General features: G+C 32.2%; 1 protein-coding gene and 1 long non-coding RNA gene across 6 annotated transcripts in view; both read right to left on the minus strand.

Moving 5' to 3' along the window:
- The window catches only part of LOC132730980 (zinc finger protein 235-like), a 70,575-nt gene that overhangs the window by 24,284 nt on the left and 21,063 nt on the right, over window positions 1-25,228 (minus strand). For 2 of the 5 annotated variants that reach the window (XM_060717066.1, XM_060717067.1), the window contains exon 4: window positions 964-2,220. The exons of 1 other annotated variant lie outside the window; for it this stretch is intronic. In XM_060717066.1, the coding sequence (XP_060573049.1) occupies window positions 1,102-2,220 (1,119 nt within the window). In that variant the 3' untranslated portion in view covers window positions 964-1,101. Of the gene's footprint in view, window positions 1-963; window positions 2,221-15,195; window positions 16,562-18,228; window positions 18,490-19,397; window positions 20,081-25,228 lie in introns of those variants that run through there. 2 more of the 5 variants (XM_060717068.1, XM_060717069.1) reach the window with 2 other exon arrangements.
- Window positions 4,423-13,097, minus strand: LOC132730981 (uncharacterized). Its single transcript, XR_009625821.1, has 3 exons — window positions 12,538-13,097; window positions 12,222-12,304; window positions 4,423-11,590 (listed from the first exon to the last, which is right to left on the minus strand). It is a non-coding gene; the product is annotated as an uncharacterized LOC132730981 (long non-coding RNA).

The raw sequence follows: 25,228 nt of genomic DNA on the forward strand, positions 1-25,228 counted from the left end.
ACATTTAAAAGTGTCACTACAAATCATAAAAGACTGAAAATGTGGAAAACCTCTAGATACCCAAAGCTACGAGCAATTGTGGAGACAACTATCAGTTTACAAAATCGTTTTATTTTGCAATGCAGCCCTCACAATTATCTATTGTTAAGCTTTAGTTAAGAGTACTTAAGCTGGTGAAACATTTAAAGTAAAAAAATGTTTCAACAAAGTTCAAGCAGTAAACTTGCGACGCGAACAAAATTCTAGCTCAAGCAGAAGTCAGTTCAAATGACGCACGAAAAGAAAGAATTTATGGGACTTACTGTCATCAAAGCGCTCACTGTGCACAAACCATTCAACGGAATTCTTTGGTGACAATATTACAATTTATTGAAGTATTCCAAAACGAAGTTAACTACATTATGCCATACACAAGAAAAATTTTTGTGTTTAAGAGGGGAGGGCCGCAAAACCGCAAGACTTACAACCAAATATTTCCCTCACCGATCGTTTAATAACCAGGGCAGCTACAATCCATTTCGAAACCATTGATTAATGAAAAAGGACAGACATAAGAAAATCATAAATGTTAGAAGAATTATTCTAACACTAGAAGTTTGGTTTTATGTCACAACATCATAGAAGAGGTTATATGGCGACTTTCAACACTTAATACTTAACACTTTTCCACACGCAAACTGGATACTTTTCGAAACAAAAGTCTTTGATGGGCTTCGAACCCACAATGGTGAGGGGTGAATGGTTTGAAGTTAACGGTGCTTTGAAACAATGTAATGAAGAACACAAAGACCATTTTATAAATTATTTGCCAAATACGTTGTTTTCGGAACGATTTCAAAACTTTTCTTGGATCTATGATTTAAATTGCACATTTTTGTCAAGTTGTAAAACATATGCCATTTAAATGAAATTAATAACGTGGTACATGTATATCAAAAACAATTTAATTAAACGAACACTTCAAATAATATGGTCTTTATATCATTTTTAAACAACACAACATGTACATGTATAATATTCTATTTAAATTCATATACTGCAACAATGCACGTTGACAAGCCATTAAGCATAACTAAACTAAATCAACATTTACCTAACATTTTAACTAGATTTGGATATCGCACTTACACTTTCCAAAATATCAAGAACAGTTCTAGCTTCATTTGAAGAGTATACTCCAGCATTTTCAAACCAAGATCGGAGTGCAACAGGGTTAACCACTTTGTCATAGACTTGTGTGGCAACAGCTACAACATCTGCATTTGAATAAAATTTCTGTTTCTTATTAACTAGTTTTTTATACTCAACTTCATAGCCTGATACTACAGCTTCAAAAACCCCTGCTTTTCTTGTTTTAACAATGCAAGACTCTTGCGGTGGCAAAACAAACAAAACAATATTTTGTTCTTTTGCCCATTCAATTAGATCAACTGATAAATGACTCTTATGTCCGTCGTACAACACGATTATGGTTTCATTTTCCTTCATCTGAACATGATTAAAAAAATGATCACTTAGATAATTTCTAAATCCCTTTGTCACTAGCTGAGATTTCCTTATAAATGTACTGTCCTCCTCCTCATCAAAACCTTCAACCATGACAAAATAAGGCGGAATTTTCTCTCCCGCTGCGTTCCCTGCTCCTATAATGGTCAAAATGTTACGTTGTTCATTTATTTCGAACTCAAGATCTATTTCTTCTATAATAAATATACGTTGAGGAGTACCATGGTACTCAAATAAGATACAATTTAATTGTTCATAATAATTTGAGATTTTCTCTTCGCTGGTGCATAAATCTTTTCTATTTTGCAAAAGAAAAGGAACCACAAGTTCTGATTCAGGATGGCGTCTACGGTAGTGAATATACCAACTTTTGGAAAAAGGTTTATCTGCCGCCTTTTTACCTAGAGATATAGCATAATCAGATGCATGTCGAGTAAAATCAACTTGCGTATATCCATAGCCAACGTAAGCTAAATTATTTAGATGACTAGAAAGTTTGCGCTCCTCTTCTAAAGTGAGAATTGGCTCCGGTCCCGGTTTAGTAACATCCAAATCTACTTTATGTTTCACTCTATCAAAAAGTGTAGTTCTCGGTATGTTAAACATCTTTGCAGCCTTGCGTATGGACATGCCACTATCTTTTACCATGTTGTATGCATCAACTATTTTAGATTTTTCGTATTTGCCCCTAAATTGACGTTTTCTTCTCCTGATCTATAATTAAATTAAAATAGAATGTTGTTATTTTGTCTGTAGAAGATTGGCAATAAAAAAGATAATACATTTTAATAGACCAAACTTACTCCAAACAAACATAATAAACAATTTAAAAAAATATATTCATTTACGAGTTATGAAAAAGGGGAGATCTTGAAAAACAATGGCAAAAACCCACGAAAAATGGTTACTCCATTATATACACAAACAATAAAGTATAGAGTGAATAACTTTTATAAGCAAGTTAATTTGGACAAGACATTTGTTCAAGTGATGTACGTCAAGAATGACTTTATTGAACTAAAATGACACAAAGACACAAAATTAAACCATTCCATGCAATACAGCTTTCATGGTAATGGGTATAGTCTTTTTCAAAATTATTGATAATACTGTGGCATTTTGTAAATTATAGTCAATTTTTACAAGTATGTTACTATGAACTAAAGAAATACTATGCTCAACCTTGTGTCAAATATTTTAGTCTCAGAAATTCATTGTAATTTCTAAAATTCTTGCTGAATATGTGTAATTTGAATAAAAGAATGAATAAACTATGTTTGGGAAGCTGCACTCCCTGTAACAGTTCCAAGTAAAGTTGCTCTTTTACCCCATAAGCATATTGTGAAAAATAGCCGTTTTCATTGAAAAGCCTCCTGTAACAAGTTCAAACTGCTATGAAACTATGAAAAATGATTCAATACTGATAAAACTTGGCACAAATGTTGACTGGACCATAGCCTCTGTAACAGCATTCTTAATCGTAAATTTTCTGTTAACATGACAATGGGGGACGTCTCAAAATTGCAAAAATCACTATTTTGCATTGTTTTTTTCCCCATCAAAACTGATTTCAAAGTGCTGCAACTTCTCAATGAATTAAAATAGAGTAAAAGTCTTTTCAGAGTCGGTTACTAGTTACCCTAAAATCGACCTGAGGCCATTTTTAGCCTGTCATATGTCCAAAATTTTCTTGGTGGATTTTCTACCGCCCCCTTCAAACCCAATGCCCCCTTCTGGCAACCCCCTGATGTACCATTTTGATGGGGGCCGCACCTAAAAACTGGTCACTTTTTTAACATTTCTCAAATGAAAAACTGTTTGTGGCATAAAAAGGGCATTTTTTCACTGTTTGAGACCGTCAAAACACATCTATATGAGGGAAATGATTAAAAAAAACTGCCAGTTATTTAACGGAATTCGTATAATGACCACCTACAGACCTATAGTCTGTAGTATTTTATACACACCTTTGTGTGAATATTTAGAAAGAGACTGTATAATAGCAATTATCAATATTTCGCTAATCTCAATTTTGACAGTAGTATATCTTTAAAATTTAGTGTGGCAAGCAAATTAATGCTCAATGTTACAAATCCAAACAAGAATGAATACAATTTAAATTTAAACACCAATTAATTTGGAAATGTAAATCATGAGATTTTCAAAAATAAATCTTAGATCTTATAACATATTTCATATCAAAATCTCATTTCAAAGAGCTTAAAAGCTCAAAAGAAAATAGTTACTTATATTCATTTGGAAAACTATTTGAAAACAATTCGCCACTTGGAACCATGAATCACAAATGGTAGATCTTTTAAAGAGGAAGTAACCTTGCTGTGTTCTTCCATACAAAGATATGACTGGAAACAGAAATGTGTTACATAAATTTTTCTTTTTTAAAATACCAAACCTGGGGACTTTGATCATTACCTTTTCAATACCTAATCAATAACTTTTATTTTATGTGATTCATTTCCTTATTGAAACAATGAGTTTGTTCCAAGTTTAATAAGTTTATCACATTTGTTTTGAGATCAAATATTAGTTATATCAGGTAATTATAAAACACATACAATGTCACTAGTGGCTTGGGTAATATAAACCTACAACTGTTTATAAACAGCAATAAAACTGCTCTTAATAACAAATTCAACAAGAGCTGTCTCCAATTTTCTCATTACTTGATTGTATGATGATAAGATTTTTTAAACTGAACACCATTCTAAATCAAAGCGCTGAAAGCACTGATGTATTCGCTGCGCATTATAAATGCATATGTGTCTTACTAAAAACGTTGCAATTGTAAAGAATAAAGGAATATGGGCCACTGAATTACAGATTATTAATCTGATAGAGACATTAACACTGGTTGTTGAATATTACATTGAAAGAGGGAAAGAAGTAAGAATAAACTAAATGAGAACAACTTTATTACATTATCTAAGTGGTACAATAAAATATACATCCAAAATATGAATGCATGCAGTACATTCATGACTAGATCCTTAACATGATGAGAGAATTATGTTATAATGAATATATATACAGTAACAATACCTAGAATACTATATTGCTACATAAGCTTCAAATGTAATGACAGACAGATTACCTAGCTAAAGCATTTCAGTTTTTCACATGATGAAAAGTGAAACTTGGAACATGTTAATTTCATGAAATTTAAGAAGAAAATATAGGTATTTTTGTAAAATACTTTAATTTAAAAAATTTCCGAGATTAAAAAAATACAAAAAAAGTACTTTTAATAGTTTGCCTATTATATTTTTAATTAGCCTGTAACAGTCAAAACTTTTTTTTAAAATTCTGTTATTTACTTTTTTGCAAAGAAACATTACAAATGGAATGGGAGCATGAGGAAATGGCTTTAATAATGCAAAACAAGCAAAATGGGACAATAAGAGAAAAGGATGGTTGTAATATCTAATCTTTTTTTACCTACTGTGACCTTATCATGCAAAAGACCAAATTAATTTAAAGCGTTCTTGCACACAGTAAATGAGAATTTTTGACGTTTTCAAACTGAGTAGTTTAATATGACATTATTGAAATATGGATGACGGACAGACCAGGAATCTTTGACTGTCTGTAATAGCTGAGCTTTTGCTAATGTGAGCTAAAAAAATGAGAATACTGATGTCAAGGATGATTCAATAATATCCATATTTAAGAAAACACAGCTTTAAAACCAATTGCAATATTGATAAACCAGAGCCCGGTTTGAGCCGGGTGATGCTCCCCGAATAGGTTTTGGACACAGGAAAGTACACCTCTTGTAGTTTCAGAGTTATGTTCCTGGAAAAAGTTCAAAGTGCAATAATTCCAAAATTAGGAAAGGCGGAGTTATTGTTCTTTGCACTGCACTTCTAATCACTGTTATCTATCAACTTACAAAGTTTCTTGTTGATATCTCTTATGGTTTCCAAGTTATGTTCCGCACAACTTCAAAAAGTAAAAATAAACAAAGAGCAGTAACTCCAGAATTAGGCAAGGCAAAGTTATGATTCTCGTGCACTGCATTGAGATACATCTACCTACAAAGTTTCATGTTAATATCTCTTATAGTTTTACAGCTATGTCCAGTACAAGATTTTTCTAAAAGGGGAGATAATTCAAAAATGAGGCTTAACAGAGTTATGTTTTTTTTGCACTGCACTTCTACTCAATGAGATCTATCTACCTACAATGTTTCATCTTGATATCTCTTATATTTTTAGAGTTATGTTCCGGACAAAGTTCAGTGTTAAAATTAACAAAGGGCAATAACTCCAAAATAAGGACAAAAAGAGTTATTGTTCTTATGCACTGCACATCTACCCATTGAGATCTATTCACCAACAAAGTTTCATGTTGATATCTCTAATAGTTTTCGAGTTATGCCCCAGACAAGATTTTTCTATAAGGGGAGATAATTCAATAATGAGGCTTAACAGAGTTATGGTTCTTTTGCACTGCACTTCTACTTAATGAGATCTATCTACCTACAATGTTTCATCTTGATATCTCTTATAGTTTTAGAGTTATGTTCCGGACAAAGTTCAAAGTGTTGAAATTAACAAAGGGCAATAACTCCAAAATTAGGACAAAAAGAGTTATTGTTCTTATGCACTGCACATCTACCAATTGAGATCTATTCACCTACAAAGTTTCATGTTGATATCTCTTATAGTTTTAGAGTTATGCCCCGGACAAGATTTTTCTATAAGGGGAGATAATTCAAAAACCGGGCAAAATAGAGTTATGGTTCTTTGACACTGCACTCCCCCTCAATGCCCTCTACCACTGTATGAAGTTTAAACAAATTATCTCCAAGGGTTTTCAAGTTATGCTCCTGACAAGAAAACGGACAGACGGACAGACAGACAAGGCGCCGACTATATGCTCCCCCGAAATTTTTCGGGGAGCATAAAAAGTAAACAATGTATATTATCTATGCCCCTGGTTAAAACATGATAAAAATATCCCCAGAACCTTTTTACTCACAATAATAATACATGTAATTATAACAGCATTAATAAGTACATCGCCTTATCTAATAGTCTGAATCTTACACAATTTAATGTTGCATGACAAACATTCTATTATAAAGCTTTCAATATTTCAGTTACTTCATACATAATCATGTACTTTTCTAATTAAAGCATATATACAGAACTTGCTAACATGAAAAACAAATTTGGTCACGATAAGTTTATCTCATGTATAAAATTGCAACTTGCTTGCAATTTAAGTAATTTTATTTCAAGATTCTTATGCTAGAAAGTATGGTGATTGCTCAATTTTAAGTCATTTGTTAAAAACATTTTCATAAATCGGAAACACACTCAATAAATGGCTTGGTACTTCATATCAATTGTGAAATTTCTTTTATTAAGAATATTACTTACTGATAAATGTTCACAAAATTGCAAATACAATGTAAATCTAAAAACAATGCTACAGGGTATAATCAAGTTATATAATGATTAAGACAATGGATTGAAATGATAGAAAAACAAGCAAATGTAAAATGAACATCAAAAATTATATACATGTAACACTATTGACCATAAGAAACAGTTAAGTCAAACAAATGTAATAGTTATTATGCATTTAAATTTGGGGTGTAGTTTCATGTTTCTTTGGAAATTGAAGTCAAAATAGTTCTCAGAAATCAAATATTTCTCTGACAAAGATAGAAATGTTATGAGCATGTAAAGCTCCCACAAACTTTCTGATATAACTCTAGTGCAATCACTGTTTGTTTTTACTTTGACTAGAATCAAAAATGATACCTTTGTTTACAGTTTGTGTCCACAATGATAATAGCATATAAATAAATATTATCTTGTCACTTGTGCCTGGTTATATAAAAAAAGACAATTTCTAATAAAGGAATGTACAAGTTTGTTTTGTGTATGTTAAGAACAACTTAAGCATGTAAATAAAAAGTACTGGGAACATGGTATTTTAAAGGTATTATAAGTAGATTTCAACAATAATAAATGAATGATTTCAAAATTAAAAAAAAAAAACAAAAAAAAAACAAAAACAAGAGGGCCATGATGGCCCTGAAGTCGCTCACCTGTATATAGGTCCCTGAAGCGGGGCCAGTTTAAACCCCAGGGCTTTTATTTGAACAAACTTGGTAGACTGGTAGACACCCATTAGAAGATGTTTCATGCTAAACATCTAAGGTCTAGCTGGTCAAGTTATTTCTTTACACATTTAGTTAAAAACAGTGACACACCTGGGGCGGGGCCAATTTTGACCCCAGGGCTTTTATTTGAACAATCTTTGTAGACACTTACTAGAAGATGCTTCGTGCTTAATATTTAAACTCTAGCTATTTGAGTTTCTTCAAAGAAGATTTTTTAAGTTTTTGTTATACACAAATAAGGAAAATGAATGTCCCCCGGGGCGGGGCCAATTTTGACCCCAGGGCTTTTTTTTTTTTAACAAACTTGGTAGAGACTCACTAGAAGATGTTTCATGCTTAGTATCTAAACTCTAGCTATTTGTTTTTTTTCAAAGAAGATTTTTTAAGTTTTTGCTATAGTATAATACACATATAAGAGAAATCAATGACCCTTGGGGCGGGGCCAATTTTGACCCCAGGGCTTTAATTTGAACAAACTTGGTAGACACTCACTAGAAGATGTTTCATGCTTAATATCTAAGCTCTAGCTCTATGGGTTCTTTAAAAGAAGATTTTATTAAGTTTTTACTATATGCATATAGGGAAAATCAATGACCCCCTGGGGCGGGGCCAATTTTGACCCTAGGGCTTTTATTTGAACAAACTTGGTAGACACCCATTAGAAGATGTTTCATGCTAAATATCTTAGCTCTAGCTCTTTGGGTTCTTTAAAAGAAGATTTTATAAGTTTTTACTATATGCATATAGGGAAAATCAATGACCCCCTGGGGCGGGGCCAATTTTGACCCAAGGGCTTTTATTTGAACAAACTTGGTAGACACTCACTAGAAGATGTTTCATGCCAAATATCTAAGCTCTAGCTCTTAGGGTTGTTTAAAAGAAGATATTTAAAGATTTTTCTTTCAGTTGCCATGGCAACCAGAGTTCTGCATGGAATTAAATTCTTTGAACATTTTTTAAAGGTGACCACCAAAGGAACATTCCTGTGAAGTTTGGATGAAATTGGCTCAGTGGTTTATGAGGAGATGTCATTTAAAGAAAAATTTTACGGACGGACGATGGACGGACGCCGGACGAAAAGCGATCACAAAAGCTCACCCTGTCACTTTGTGACAGGTGAGCTAAAAAGTCATAGTAAAAAATAATATTTTTCAAGTAAAAAAAATCTAAGTTCATGGGGAGGTAATTCTTGCAATATTGGTGCTAGCGTTAACAACCTTGTCACATAACATTTGGTTAATGATAAGGAACATATATTTGAAATATGAAGTTGATCCCTTAAGAAATAAATAAGTAACAGTAAATAATAGCTGTCGGTAGGACAGCAACGCTCTACCATTCTAAGTGCTTGATAGAAAAAGAGCCTTGATAATGTAAAATGTTAACAAAAGGGCCAAATTTTCCTTTAAATCCATGTTACTGTTATAGGGCCAAATTTTCCTTTCAATCCATGTTACTGTTATAGGCCTTGAAGAGAGTCCTATTATGCTCTCAAAGAAGAGTATAAAATTTCAACTTGTTCCTAGCCAGATGTCAACAGTATATGAAAATATCTGAGGTGGTATGCAAACTTTAATTAAATAACATATAATCTAAGTCAGAAAAGGGGCATAATTCTGTCAAAATGCTTGATCCAGTTATCTCCTCCTGTCTACAGGTTGGGTCATGATGGTGAACAAGTGTGCAAAGTTTCAAAGCCATATATCAATGGACTTTGATATTTGAGATATTACAAAAACTTTAACATAAGTTATTACACCTACGCTGACACAGATGCCGACACCAACACTGACGCACTGGTGACTACAATTGAATAGCTCTACTTATTCTTATTGAATAGTCGAGCTAAAAATAACTCTTTTTAGGAAAATTCTATCTTCAAGAGGAGATAAATTTGAAAATATTGGTGCTAGAGTAATGAACCTTGTCACATAAGATGTGGTTGATGATAAGGAACATATATTTGAAGTATGAAGTTGATCCCTTAAGAAATAAGGAAGTAACGATAGAAAATAATATTTTTTAAGGAAAATTCTAAGTTCAAGGGGAGATAAATCTGAAAATAGTGGTGCTAGAGTTATGAACCTTGTCACATAAGATGTGGTTGATGATATGGAAAACCAAAACTTTAATCTGAATAAGGACGCGGACGCCGGGGCAAGTAGGACGGCTCTCCATATACTTTGTATAGTCTAGCTAAAAATGAAAAGTAAGAAAGTGTTTTATGCAGTAAACATAAATATAAAAGTGATATGGAACTTTTTGTACTAAGAAGCGAGGAATGATATTTTATCTTTTCTTGCATTCTAAATCTATAGTAAATGATATTATTACCGTACCTTTCTTGCCTATTAAATGTATGGTATTGTACCTAACAATATTGCTTTAGCAATGATGTTCCAGGGTTTTCACGTGTTGGTTTACACAAAATATCCATACATATATCTAATTTCTATTATAATACATATATACATTAAACTTTTTACAACATTACCATTAGACAGGATTAATTTTGACCCCAGTGACACTACTGAAGTTTTCCAGATTGTATGTAAATGATAAGCAGACTGGAAATCTATACACCTGACAATCTATTTTCCTTTCTTCGAATTTTTCCATGAATATGTGACCATAAGGCTTGGAAATTTTTTAACAACATAGCAATATTCTGTTTCTCTGCTTAACTTCAGCTAGAAACTTTTTAAAAGGAAGTTTTTCACATATTTCCAATACAATTTAGGTGAAACATGTAGGTCCATTGGCATTCAGGGCTTCCATTAAGATCCAAAATTTGGAAGTCAAAGACTGCAAATGTCTTGACATTGGAAGTCACAAAATATTGGTAAAGAAGAAAAAAGCATTACATTTTGGAAGTCACAATGAATATGTGACCATAAGGCTTGGATTTTTTTTAAAAACATAGCAATATTCTGAGGTATCCAATGCATTTCTCTGCTTAACTTCAGCTAGAAACTTTTTAAAAGGAAGTTTTTCACATATTTCCAATACAATTTAGGTGAAACATGTAGGTCCATTGGCATTCAGGGCTTCCATTAAGATCCAAAATTTGGAAGTCAAAGACTGCAAAATGTCTTGACATTGGAAGTCACAAAATATTGGTAAAGAAGAAAAAAGCATTACATTTTGGAAGTCACAAGCCAAATTCAAGGAGTGAAATGACTCCCAAACTTCCATTAATGGAAGCCCTGCCATAACTATGAAAATGGTAGCCTGATGTTCATTTACAAAAAGTGTTTATACCTTGATCATTCAAACAAAAAGTTTCTCCAAAAATTGCGTATTTCTCTTCTAAACAAACAACTTTGCACATTTCAACATCTTACAGTTCACATATATTCGTCTTACATGTCCACAGATATATATACAATGGATAGGAAGCTCAGAAAATAGTTGAAAGTCAGATTCAGATCCACAGTGCGCTTCCGTGATAATCGGGTTTTCCCACTAGTCCCCGATTCTCGCACTCTCGTTAAACTTTGGCGATATCCATGAACTACTGTTTACATTGCCGACGTTGTTTTTTTTAAAAAAATATCTGTGTAGAAAAGTGTGTATGATACGTTTTAACATAAATTACTATTGCTTCTTATGTAAGTAGAAAATGCTTCGTCTTTTTTTGTCAATGTTCCTCTTGGAATTCAATATGGCGGTATTTTGGCTACTATTACCCAGGATGCATCAAATCTTGGAAAATCCCGAAACACATGATAACTTGCGTTAGAACAACCCCAATAATACTGAATTTAACTGTATGACGTCTAAGTTACTTCTCCATCTATATTAAGCTCCATGACATGTCCAATCAATCAGTAAATCAATAAGTTGATTGATCATTAAAACATTCAATCAACAATCATCAATCAGAGAATGAATCATAGAGTCAATGAAATCGAGGAAACCAACACTCTGAAATTAAACAAATTACATCAACATAAAAATAAAGTTAAATCAATTTCCTATGTCTGAAATGCATAATTATCATTTAAATAAAAACTCAAAATTTATGGTCAATTACAATAAACCCATTAACACTTTCTATATGATCTACGTAAATAACCGAGGTATATCGAGTGAAAAAATACGAGTTGCTTCCCTTATCTTCGAGTAAAATTGATATCTCTTATGCTTAAACAAAACCGTTAGTTTGTTCTGATTAAATGTCCAATTTTAAAATGTATTACACCAATAGCAAACGTTGGATCTTAGCTTCGTCACAGTATTTTGACTCCACAAAGTATTCAAATGAACAGTGAAACCTACCACATGTCAGACCATTTTACATACGATTTATATAGTGAGAAAACAACAGGTTATCTTTGTTCCTAAAACTACTGATAAGAAAAGCCTCTCGTCTGCTAGTTCTGAAAGTGTTTATCGGTGTATTAAATATTTACAACACATTGAACAGCTTACTTAACCTGTAGGTATATTAACATATAATATAGCTATATGCTTTCTATTGGCCGCCACAATCATAAGTTCATTTAATGAAGTTATTATAAAATACATCATAATCATAAATAAATTCTAAACTCACCAGTTCGTGGAATTGAATGTACCAATAATAGCATTATCTTCTTCAGACACGCATACTGTCAAACTCTCTCTCTGCTGTAACTTCTGCAAAATATAATAAACACAATATGCAAAGTGATATGAATAAAATGTGAGATTAAGTAAACAGAGAGCTAAATTAACGGATTTTTCTGAAAACAATATTCAAAGGTTCCAAATCACGAAAACTGATGACATTTCAAATCAGACCACACTCATTGCTTAATTAAAAAATCATCTATGACATACACTCTATAAAACACTAATTTAAACCAAATGCAACTCAAAATAATACTGACCAACTATCAATAATCCATATTTCCAATAAATTAAGAACACTTTGAACTTTTTACAAACAAAGCCGCTTAAACATAGACAAAACTAGTGATATTGCGGGAAACCAAGGGAAACAACTCAAACAACAAAAAATATATCAAGACACCTGAATTATCAACACTGTTACACATCATGAAATCCAAATAAGAATTCCAAAACAGATTACATTAAGTTCAAATAATATTGGTAAGTTTTCTGTACCTACTTTTAGAAAATGATGAGATCAGCTTTCACATACAAAAATAGCGTCGAAAACTTTGTTTTGGTACGAACTACTTCCTTACTCAAAGTTAACGCGAATGAATACTAATGATATTTTTTACTGATTATATCCTGAAAACATGCAAATAATATACGATAGAAATAACACAATCAAAAATGAACTACTGACAATTCAAAATCTTATCACTTGTGTGTGACAAGAAAATCTGTGTAGAACTACTTTGCGTTGTTAGGTACCCATTCTTATATTGAAATCCCGCAAATTGTGATAGAACTGTATTCACTGCTAACGCAGCGAATACAAAAACTGCTTTAATTTCAATGTTATATGCTATACATTACAGATAATGACCATATACCAAAACTGAACCAAAAAGGTAATTTAAAACCAAAGAATTGACGAGTGGGTTACGTTAATATCTTCGACATTTTCCTTTAAAAAATAGAGAGAGAGGATCTTAAAACAGAAGCAAATTCTTAAATTGAAATAAGAATTTTGCGACTATAAAAGTTGAGGCAGCTGTCATGTCATATAAATGATTGTCCAATGAAAAACAATAATACACAATTGGTTTAAAATGTTTATAAAGAGTGTTTAATTGACAATAATTTAGCAGCTCCTGGCCATGCCGATTTATGATTCTTATTTTAACATCCAGTATTAGGAACTGAGTGTCATTCAAACACAACAGACCTTGACTTTCTGACAATAATTCTGAAATTGTGAGGCATCGTGAAATAATCATAGTCTCATATCATGACATTGTGTAAAAGTAATTCAATAAAAACAAAAATAAATCCACCCTTTTAAAGTATTTATTAATTTACTAACAAAGGTTACTCATAACTAAAACATGATTCAAACATAGTAATTGAAAAGTATTACATCTATAAACAATACTGATCATGTTTTTATTCTAAAAAAATTATAACAACTTAACAAAATACCTTTTAGTGATCATATTTTACATATAAATCGAGATCACAATTAAATCAGTTAGGCATACCTTGCAAAGGAAATTATAAAGATAAATATGAAAAGGATTAAACAAAAATGCATTAAGATTTGTTGTTATTTTAATTAAAATATATGAAGTGCTCAAAATAGATCTATTTAATGTCGAGTTAACAAATAAATATATATCTTCAGATTGTCTAAGACTTTTCCTATGCTCCAAAATACATATTATGTGATAAATAATGTATACTAATCTGCACTTTACCTCTAACATAGAAAAGATCTAGCTATCAAAAGTTCATAATATAAGTATACGAGCTTCAACAATAGATAAAAGCACGTGGCAGAAGAGAGGAGGATGTAGTAGGTAGCAACTGAGTTCATAGATCCATTCAGAATGTGAAAAACAGTTTAGTCATACTAAATTCAAACAAAAGAACATGCTTAGTCAGATGCAAAAAACAAAGACTCATTTCTTAAATTCTTAATAGTAAAATTTAAATTAAAAATGTTTTATCATTTAAAGGCAAGAGGCTTACACTGTGCCATCATGTTTATTACAAAAATTTGAAAGCATGTACGTTACTGACAGCCTTTTATATGTAAAACAAAAAGAAAACATTCAAATATGGAAATAAAAATAAATATTGATTTCAATCAGGATACAAATTCAAACATGACTATCTGCTAAAATATAAATGTTTACACGTGTGTTACTTTTGAAGCTGCTTGCCTCTAGATGAGAGAAAATAACCATATTCCTAATCATCCAGTAAGGGTTATTTTGCTTATCTTGACCTCCTTCAGGTATACATCAATTGTAAATGCTGTTTGCATTTTCTTTTCTTTTTTCACTTCACAATTTCTACTTTAATATTCCATTGACGAAAATGACCATGACTCTGGAGGCATGATGCTTACAAAAAAAATTCATATTTTGCAAATCTCAAAAACAAAAGTTAAGAAAATAAATTCCATAACAATAAAAACTCTTGAAGTTTGAAAAAAAAACACCAAAAAACCTTAAAACAATTAAAATTATGGATTGAATTACATGTATCTTTTGCAAATTGCAAAACAAAATTAAAGAAAATAAATTCTATAACGAACAACTTTTGAACTTTGAAACACTTTTGTAACAATTAAACTGTTAAATGATTGAACACATTCAGAAGAAAGACTAAATAATGATTCCTCAACTTGATTATTTAAATGCCTATATATATATCCTTACACCCTTGTAATTGAAGAGGAGCTTAACCCGTGTTGCTAAAATATTTGACTGGCTCTGTTGTTAGAATATTTAACTGGTTCTGTTGTTAAAATATTTGACTGGTTCTGTTGTTAAAATATTTGACTGGTTCTGTTGTTAGAATATTTGACTGGTTCTGTTGTTAGAATATTTGACTGGTTCTGTTGTTAAAATATTTGACTGGTTATGTTGTTAAAATATTTGACTGGTTCTGTTGTTAGAATATTTGACTGGTTCTGTTGTTAAAATATTTGACTGGTTCTGTTGTTAAAATATTTGACTGGTTCTGTTGTTAAAATATTTGACTGGTTCTGTTGTTAAAATATTTGACTGGTTCTGGTGTTAAAATATATGACAAGTATTAACATTTAGCAACTTCATTTTGCAACTTTCAAACACCTTTAAATTTCATTGAAGAATTTCTAAAAACTATATTGAAACACATTATTACACATGAACTAACATTACATCTTTATCTATAACATAAAATGCAGTTTCAGTACAACTATATAATATACAGCTACAATAAAGATTCACATGAGCAAAGAAATTGACCATAACTCATTGAATATTTTGCTAGTAGCTACAATTTTTATTGGCTTAAGATTTCACATAAATAGACTTTCTAAAATATGAAGGACGGTTGGTTCTTCTAGCATCATGTGAATGATATATTCCGGCAATTTAAAACCAAGATATGAAGGCCACAGGGTTAACCACTTTGTCATTAACTTTCTTTGCAATAGTTATTTAAATTGAATTTCTGTTTCTTTTTTACAAACTTTTCAAAAACAAACTTCAGATCTTGACACCAAACTTTCAAAACACAATGTCTTTTCTTGTTTTCACTTTACATGATTCTTGTGGTGGTAAAACAAACAAAACAATATTTTCCTTGATAATTCAGTTCGCTTAATAGTTAATTGTTTTGTGTGAATCGTACAACAAAATAATGGTTTTCATCAGTCCTGACATAATTTAAAAAGTTGTCACTTAAATATTTTCTACATAAATTTGTCACTAGCTGAAATTTCCGAATAAATGTACTATCTTCTTCTTCATTAAATCCTTCAACAACTACAAAATAAGGCGGAAGTTTCCTAACTCTATAACAGTTAAAATGTTATCATTTTCAGTTATTTCAAACTCAAATTTTTTTCTCTCCATATTTAAAGGATGTTTGACAGTACCATGACACTTAAATACAATAAAGTTCATTTGTTCCTTATAATTTGAGATTTTCTGTTTGATGGTGCAAAAAGTCTTTCAGATTGGCAAAAGTATAGGAGCCATCAAATCTAATTCTGGGTGACGTTTCTGTTATTCACTTAACCACCTATTTGATGCTGTCATTTCATCAAGAGATATGGAATAATCAGATGCATGGTGAGTAATTTCAGCTTGAGGGAAACCGTTGACAATCTTCTCTATCTAGTCATCTTTGTCACCCTATATATACAGATTCGCCAGTGTCTTCTGTCATGTCATAAGCTTCAATTATTTCAAACTTATCGTAATTACAATTGCTCGTACACTGACCTTTTCTTCTTACAATCTGAAATAAAAACAGAATAGTTTTTATAAAGTCTGTAAAAGATTTTCAATACAAGAAATGTGAATATTTGACATTTAAGCAACACCTTCTTTGCCTTTTTTTCAGTGAGATACATGTATTTTCATTATGCATATGTGTCATACACCTACTTCTGAGAAAAGATTAGTTACTGATAAAACTATGACTTCATATTAAGTGTCACTGTGCCTTTGGCCTATTGACCTCAAAACTAAAAGAGTGTCGCTGTGTCATTGATCTTTGACCTAATAATGATCACAAAACCAAAATATTTAATCTACTGGCCATGGACAATGTCCTTTGCAAGTAACATAAACCACCATTCATTATTTATTGTCCAGTTACAGTTAGAAAAGATTATACAATAATCCTCACTGTGACCTTTGGCCTAATGACCCCAAAAACAATGAATTAAAACTTACGTAATATGTTGGCCATATTCATTATTTAAAAGTCAGTTAAGAAATCATTTTTACATGTGACTAGTAAATATACGTCAGAGAGAACCATCAAGGTATTACCAAATTATTTGCTGACATTGTATTATTAAAGTTTTAATCAATATAAGAAATGGCTATACTCACTTGTCTGCTATCATTGGCTTCTTTTTTTATCAAAATAATTTAATAGTAAAAATGTTCCGTCACTATGATATGCCAGTGTGTTCTCAGGCATAGGATGTGAATGTTGCAATTAAAAATATATAAAAGGCAAAGAGGAATCCACAACGTCAAATAACAATTTTAAGTCAAAACAACCAAGCATAATGAAACATGATTTAAAATTCACCCATCCTGAGTAACAAACAATTCTGTAAGTAGTGTTGGCCAATGCATTTACATATCATGACCTAAAGAGAGGGACTCTGTACAAGGCATCATACAAAAATAAAACATAAGGAAATAGGAAAAAAACAAAAGCATTGCTATAACTTTAGGTAATGTGAGCAACCTGTATGTAAGATAAAAGTAAAATGAAAACAAGCGCAAAGCAGAGCATTAAGCTATAAGTTGTGCTGCAGTTATTGGACAGTGACCTTAGAGGAGTGTAAAGTTCCTTCTAAATATATGCAGTAGATTGTAATTGTAGATACAGAATGCTTTCACTAACTAAAATTAGGAATTTTCTGATTTTTTTTTTAGTTTAACTTCACAAAGGGGTATATTTCAGTAACAACCTATATTAAAAGATAATGGATCTATAAAAATGTGTGGAAACCTTCAAACTGAGAAATACAGCCTAAACAAAGTGCAATGCAACTGCTGATCCCAAGCTGAGTAGGGATATCCCAGCTATTCTTTAAATGTTCAAGCTACAATATACCATGTTTTAAAGGTAAAATGAATCTTTTTTTCCTCAATATAAATAAAACTCTTTTTTTTCCTCAATATAAATAAAACTTTCTTTAATATTTACTTTGTCTCTAAGGTCTTATTTGCATGCAATGAACTATGATATTGGTAAACTAAAAGGCAGTCATACAACGATACACACCCCTTCTGTTATGTGAAATGAAATATCAATCAATTGCAAAAATAATGGAAACATCAATCATTATCCATTTCAATTTTTCATCCTTTTCCTAACTCTCCACAGAAATATTCATATGCTCTAAACAGTAATTTTGTGAAGAAAGCTTCAAAATTTACCTATCAGCAGCTGCTCTTTGCTCATTTATCATATCAGCTTCCAGTCTCATATCCCTCAATATATTGTATAATTTGTTTATTCCCATTGGTTGTGTTTTAAACCAGGATTGTAGAAGGTTTGGTGCACTATTAGCCACGGACAGGAAGAATGGACTGTTGTCCTCTAGCATTCCTGGTGGCCTTTTGTCTAAGTACAGCTTGTAGAGATGGACTGGGTCCCTTGGTGGATCATTCATTGAATAAACCCTTGCTTGACATAATCTGAAATATCATATATCATGATTTAAATTCTGAAATATTTTTTTAACTTTATTTTAATGTTTTATCAGTTGGCTTTTTAAGCTTCATTTACACATATTTTCAAGTACAATATAATACCTGGGTAGAACAACAATGTACATGAACACTTATATAATGATTTTTTTATTACATTATGTATTACTTTCTTTCATAACATATTTGAATGTCCAGGTCATGAAGTGGGTTTTGAACTCAATACTTTTACATGTATCTATAAAATAGAATAAAATAGCTAATCAAAAACTATATCAAATCAGCCCAAAGACTTTTTTTTCAAATATCATTTTCAAATATTTTCCCAAAAAATCTCTCACCGAAAAATATTTTCCCAAATCTCTCACTGAAAAAATATTTTCCCAAATCTCTCACCAAAAAATATTTTCCCATAACTCTCATCAAATAATATTTCCCAAATCTCTCAACAATATTCTTTTTATATGCTATATCTTATGAATATCATATTAACATTTCACAATTTTGTGCCATGTACCTGTCCTTTCTCAGAAACTAAGTGAAACAAGAGCTTTGCAGTAGGACAGCATGCTCTACTATTGTCAGTGCTTAATAATAAAACCTGGATAATGTTCAAAAAGGGCCATAATTCACTCTCAAAAACCAAGTTAAAAGGTAAAGGGCCTTGAAAAAGTGGGCCCCCCAAATTTGCTCTCAAAAAAAGTGTATAAATTAAATTCCAAAACCAAAAATTTTTTAAAAAAAAAAACTTTCCCAAACAAAACTTAACCAAAGTATGATACTGACACACGCCGATGCTTAAACAATAGCTGTCCCTATTCTTCCATTAGTCACAAGCTCAAAATATAATGTTTACATATGACTTGTACATGATAAAGTTTTATATCTTTACATACCTTGAATCTGTCTTTGTTTTACATTGTTTCTCTGCATCATACAAAAGATATTCACCAAAACTGTCTTCTTTCACCTGTACGTCACCCCACCTCATGTTATAAGCTTCCTGTCCCGTCCTTATCCCAAAATGTACGGTAACCATCACCCACAATGTATTGATTAGAGCTTTAGGATTGCCATCCCCAAGAATTCCACATTCATAAAACTTTTCTATCAAATCATCATCAACTTGATCAGCAGCTTTTGTTTTACAACCTCCTTTCCCTAGCATCTTTAACTGCTTCTGTTTTGTCTTTAACACTTCCCTTGCTCTTTTGAATTCAGCACTTGTAATAATCGACCAATGGTAATCATTCAATCGGAGGTATCTATGGATTGATCCAATAATACATCGCAGAGACGTTGGTTCATATTCAGTGCCGTTCTTCTTCGTCACTGACAAAATAAACTCGCACAAAAGTTGGTTCAACTGATATGGTGGGATCATCTCCAGAGATCTGAATTCTTCCTTAGTTTCGCAAAATGATTTAAACAAACTGGTATCACCTGTAGTCTTTCTAAGCGTGTTTTTATTCTGATGGCTCAGGTCTATGAAGTTTTCAATATCTTCGCTAGAAACACTTTTGAATATTCTTTGACCAGATACAGATGTGCATTGCATCAGTGCAGAGGAATAATGGACCTGCGATAGGACATTTAACAATATCTCTATTTGGAAAATAATATTCATCATCAAATTACAATATCAGTTTTAAAAGCAAGAGGACTGAAATGGCCCTACCATTGGCTCACCTGAGATCAAATGCCTGGAAAAAGGTCAAAATTCAATTTAAAGGAAGTAATTGGGGCCAGGCCATTTCGTATATTTCTAAGCTTCAACAGGAGGTCAAACTACTCTAAACAGACATCAACTACTAAAGGTAGCGTTACATGCTAAATATCTAAGCTCTTTGAAATGTACTTCCATGAAAGATTAAGATGCCGATCAATGTAAACTATGCAGCCTAAATGGTAAGGCTTATCTTGACACTAGTGACATATTGTGAAGGGCAACAAGGGTATTCTACATATTAAATAAGAAAGCTTTGAGTACCAAAAAGATTTTGAAACTTTGTTTCCATTGAAAATTCAGAGTATAAACAAATGTGACCTCTGGGTGGTGCATGATTGTTTGACCTCAGGGCAATGATTCATAAAACTTAAGAAGAGGTTCACTAAGCATTATGCTACTTGCCAAATATGTAAGCTGGAGGGCATAAGCTTTTAGAGAAGACTAAGAATTTAAATACCTCTTCCTATATAAGTCTATAAAGTTATGTAAACCGCAAGGGCTGGGCAACTTTTAAACTTGGAGACTTATATATAGAACATTTGTAAAGGACCACAGGATAATGTGATGTGACAAATATCGAAGCTCTGAGCTGAACAGTTTCTGAGGTTTCATTTTTTAGAGTGTTTTTTTTAGTTACTTTGATCTACTTATGCATCAGAATGGAACTAGTTAATATCTAACTTTTTTAACCATTTCAGTAAAAGTAATGTTTGGTCAGGCTCTATGGTTCAGTGAGGAGGAAATGTTGTTTGAAGAAACTGCAGATAATGGCAGACATCATGTTTCGACAAAAAGCTCACCTTCTAGCACTTTGTGCCCAGGTGAGCTTAAATATAAATTTATATTGACTTGTAAATCTTTATAATTTTTATCATCTTAACATGTATATATCAGAAACAATCAACAATCATTTACGATTCCAACTACCGTGCCGCAAATGGAGCACCACATATAGAATAATTTTTTCCCTTGCATATCTTTGCATTTTAGATAAACAAGAAACATTTTGACATATTTAGGAGCAATAGTTTATAATATTTTAATTCCAAACAAGAAACATGCCATGAAACCAGGTTTTCAATTATCACCATTGTAGATAAATATGTTGTATTTGAAATACAAATACAAGCAACAAACAATGTAACTATGTGCAATGTAAAACATGAATAATGTAGGAGGAATTGCGCACAGAAGAAGTGTTCACTATATATATTCTGTATAAGGAAAAAAAAACAAAGGGCCATAATTAGGTAAAAAATTATCCAATCACAAAACCCCGACAATATGTGCCAGGGCACTTGATGACAAAGCTTCTGTGAAAGTTTGGTCAAAATCCGTTGAGAAATGTAGGAGGAGTTGCGCACAGAAGAAATTGTTTTAGCCCGCCCGCCCGCCGACATACCTCAATCTAATAACCAGTTTTTTCCTTCGGAAAACCTGGTTAAAAACTGAAAATTAAACAATTTAAAAGGAAACAGCAACACACGCCTTTAAAAAACCCTAACATATAAAATAAAGAAACCACCTTACCGTAAAAACTGTGATATCATGATGTGAAACTCTATCGCCAAAAATGCTGCAATTCCATTATAAAATAGCCAATGGCACCAACGTTGGTGCTCCATATGCGCAATCAGCAGTGGTTTAATTCTTACCTTTTTTTATTATTTATACTTAACTGCTTCTACATAAGACAAAGTGGCCCAAATCATTATCATTATGAGAAATTACCCTACTTTCCATATTATGGTGAAAAATAAAACTATGACTACAAATAACTGTAATTTTTGATAAGCATATCAAACTGAACTTTCATCAATTCAATTATATAAATAAATTCTAAAAGCTAGGAGTGAAACGATTACTCTCGATTTGATTCTTTGTCATCATAAAGAAAATTTCACAAATAATATTCTTTTTCCTAATCATAAGTAAACTAAAGTTTTCTTAAGGAACCATACCAGTACTCAACAGGAGAAACCCTTCAATTTTGCATAGTTGTGTGTGTCCTAAGTTTATTAAAGGTCCATCTGCCCTTTCAGGCGCTTAGAGTACGGACCTTTTGCACGGTTGCAGCAGACCTCAACCTTTTTACCACAGGAGTATTCATAATCCACTGTGAGTCACTTCAAAATGACTTGCAGTGACTAAATGTGGTAATTATTTTCTTCACAGTTTTTTCAATGCTGCATGTTCACTTTTAAATTACAAGTAATTTGTATTTTACAGAATGTAGGTAATATGTTCCAAAAGAATTTAATATACTTAAATGCCCATTGTCTGTACAAATCAACGAATATATGTGAATGAAACTATGAATAAACTGATAATAACAGCAAATCATAACCCTTTATAAACACATAGTCTTGCATTTATATGGCTGAAACTGGACTACATGGGGCCTCCGTAGCCGAGTGGTTAAGGTCGTTGACTTCAAACCACTTGCCCCTCACCGCTGTGGGTTCGAATCCCGACAGGGACTTTCGATTCTTACATGTGAGGAAGCTATCCAGCTAGCTTACGGAACGTCGGTGGTTCTACTCAGGTGCCCGTTCGTGCCTGAAATAATGCACGGAAGGGCACCTGAGGTCTTCCTCCACCAGTAAACCTGGAACGTCGCGATATGACCTTTACTGTGTCGATGTGACGTAAAACCCAATCAAACAAACTGGACTACATTGTGACGCAATCCAAGTATGCAGCTTTGATAATGATAAAAAACCTTACGCTGACAGAAAGAATATGTTTGTTTGATGTGAAATATTGTTTTCTCTGCAGAAAGTTTAGAAATTACTACTGTGTGAAAATTATATTTTTGTTAGTGTATACAAATTTATTTTAGTTTGATTGTGTTGGAAGCTTTAAGCTTCTTATCCATTCCTGAAACCAACCAGTACTAGGCAATGAATGTAGCTTCTTGCTCAAGAAAACGTTACGGCTTGCCCATATATCAAATATATAATTTTCTTATAATTATGATGTCTGTACAGAGGTATAATCATATTAGTATGCTTTTGTTATCCTTATTTGTTGCTCATTTTGTTTTACAGATACCAACACACTTATACCATTGTTTATTCAGGCATTTTCATACAATTTTTTGTATGTACTTATGAGACAAAACAAGTAAACTGAAGAATGGAAAAAAAATAATTCAAACAAAAAATGCTCTTCTTTAAAAGATATATAATTTATGTTTACTTCAGGTTGAATTTGATGAAAGCTTTTGAGTTTATTTGAACGGCTCAATGGTCCACTTCCTCATGAGATGAGGAAACATGGTCACTTATAATTCTTGTATGACCCACAATCAAAAGTTTGTGAGACAGGCTAATTCAGCACAAAGCCACCGAGTTCTAGCATATAAACTCACATCTCTAGTATTCAGGGGCCATAGTAGCCATGAAGTAATCCCAAGATTATTTGTATCAAGATTTTTGTCAAAACAAAAAATTATAAGTTTTTTTTTAGTTTTTTTTTTTTTAGCTCACTTCTACTATCAAGAGATCAAAATTGAAGATAAACAATAATATTGATATAATGTATTCAGAGGAATAAAATGTTACAGAGGCCACTTGATAATATATGAGCAACCTGAAAATTTAAATTAAACTACCGTAAGATTATGTTTCACACCGAATTTGAAGTTAATCTGACGTATAGTTTGTTGTGAATTTGAAGCTCCCACTTCCCCTTCTATACTAGCAGTGTTCAATCTAGAACAAATTCCCAGGGGGCCCTTCGGGCCCATAAACTTTTCAAAAGGGGGTCATTTGAGAAAAAAGGGGGTCCCACACTTAAAAGAACATCAAATTCAAATAAGGTATTGTATCTTTTAAGTTACTTGTTCACATACCATATATAGACCAAAAACGGTTGCAAAATTCAAAAACAATCAACTCACTAAAAAAATGATATTATTTTGACCTTTTTTGAGAGTTCTGTTAGCGTTGATACAGGCTCAATTTTAAGAACTGATTGGTAAAGAAACAATGACATAATGTTCAAAGAATCTTATGAATCTTATTTTAATGTTACCAGGGATATTTGATAATAATGTTCAGTTTTTTAATCAGCGCCCGATATATAAAAGAAATTCATATTTTGCAATTAGCTTTGTTGATGAAGAATATAAACTTACAATAGTCGCTAAAATATTTACCCTTCTCAATATATCCAAGCGAAAAACAAAGTGTCAACAGGTGCTAAGACAATGTATATTGACATACCGGTACCTTTGATCTTTTGTCAGGGCAGCAGTTCTTACGTCACGCTTAAGATGTCTGTATTGATTAATTATATGCACAATGTTTTTGTGCCGACCAGCCAAAGACCAATCAAAGTTTATTTACTCAATTGTCAGACACTCTCTAGCCAATTGTGTTTGATTAGCTCCATCTTTAAGACTTTTTTAATTGGATGAAGGCGTGTTCGTAATAATTTATGCACACTTCTCTATAATTGACTCACACTTTTCACAAATATATAGTTTTTTTCCTCCCGAAAGTTATGACATATTTATTTGTTTTGACCGTGAAAAAACTATAACTACACGCACATATTGGATTATCTGTGACGATTTGTTTTGTTTATAAAAACTGTGACTCAAAAGTAAGTAATAGTTACGGTACGAAGAACAAGTCTACATAGTATTTACAGACCCCGGCCGAGAAAACGTAGCGAAGGGTTACCGAGTGCGGTACTTACCAACATGCTCTTGTTTTTCTATACAAACTTCAGTTTTGAATTCAGTATTTATTAATATTATTCACAAGAACCCTTTTTTATGTACTTAATCAGGTACAAGAATGCATTCTAATGTCATTTAGGATATTTTCTATGAGTGCGCCCATCGAGCCCACAGTTGAATTTGTTTTGCGCCGGCGGTCTTTTCAGGGGGTCAATGGCGCAATGGCGCGCTCTAGATTGAACACTGTTTAACTAGTAGCTCACCTTGAACCTTCCATTCCCCTTACTGGCCTTAGCTTAAAATGAAAA

Source organism: Ruditapes philippinarum, unplaced genomic scaffold (assembly GCF_026571515.1).
Source record: "Ruditapes philippinarum isolate M1 unplaced genomic scaffold, ASM2657151v2 ctg162_1_1_1_1, whole genome shotgun sequence".
Classification (NCBI taxonomy): Eukaryota; Metazoa; Mollusca; class Bivalvia; order Venerida; family Veneridae; genus Ruditapes; species Ruditapes philippinarum.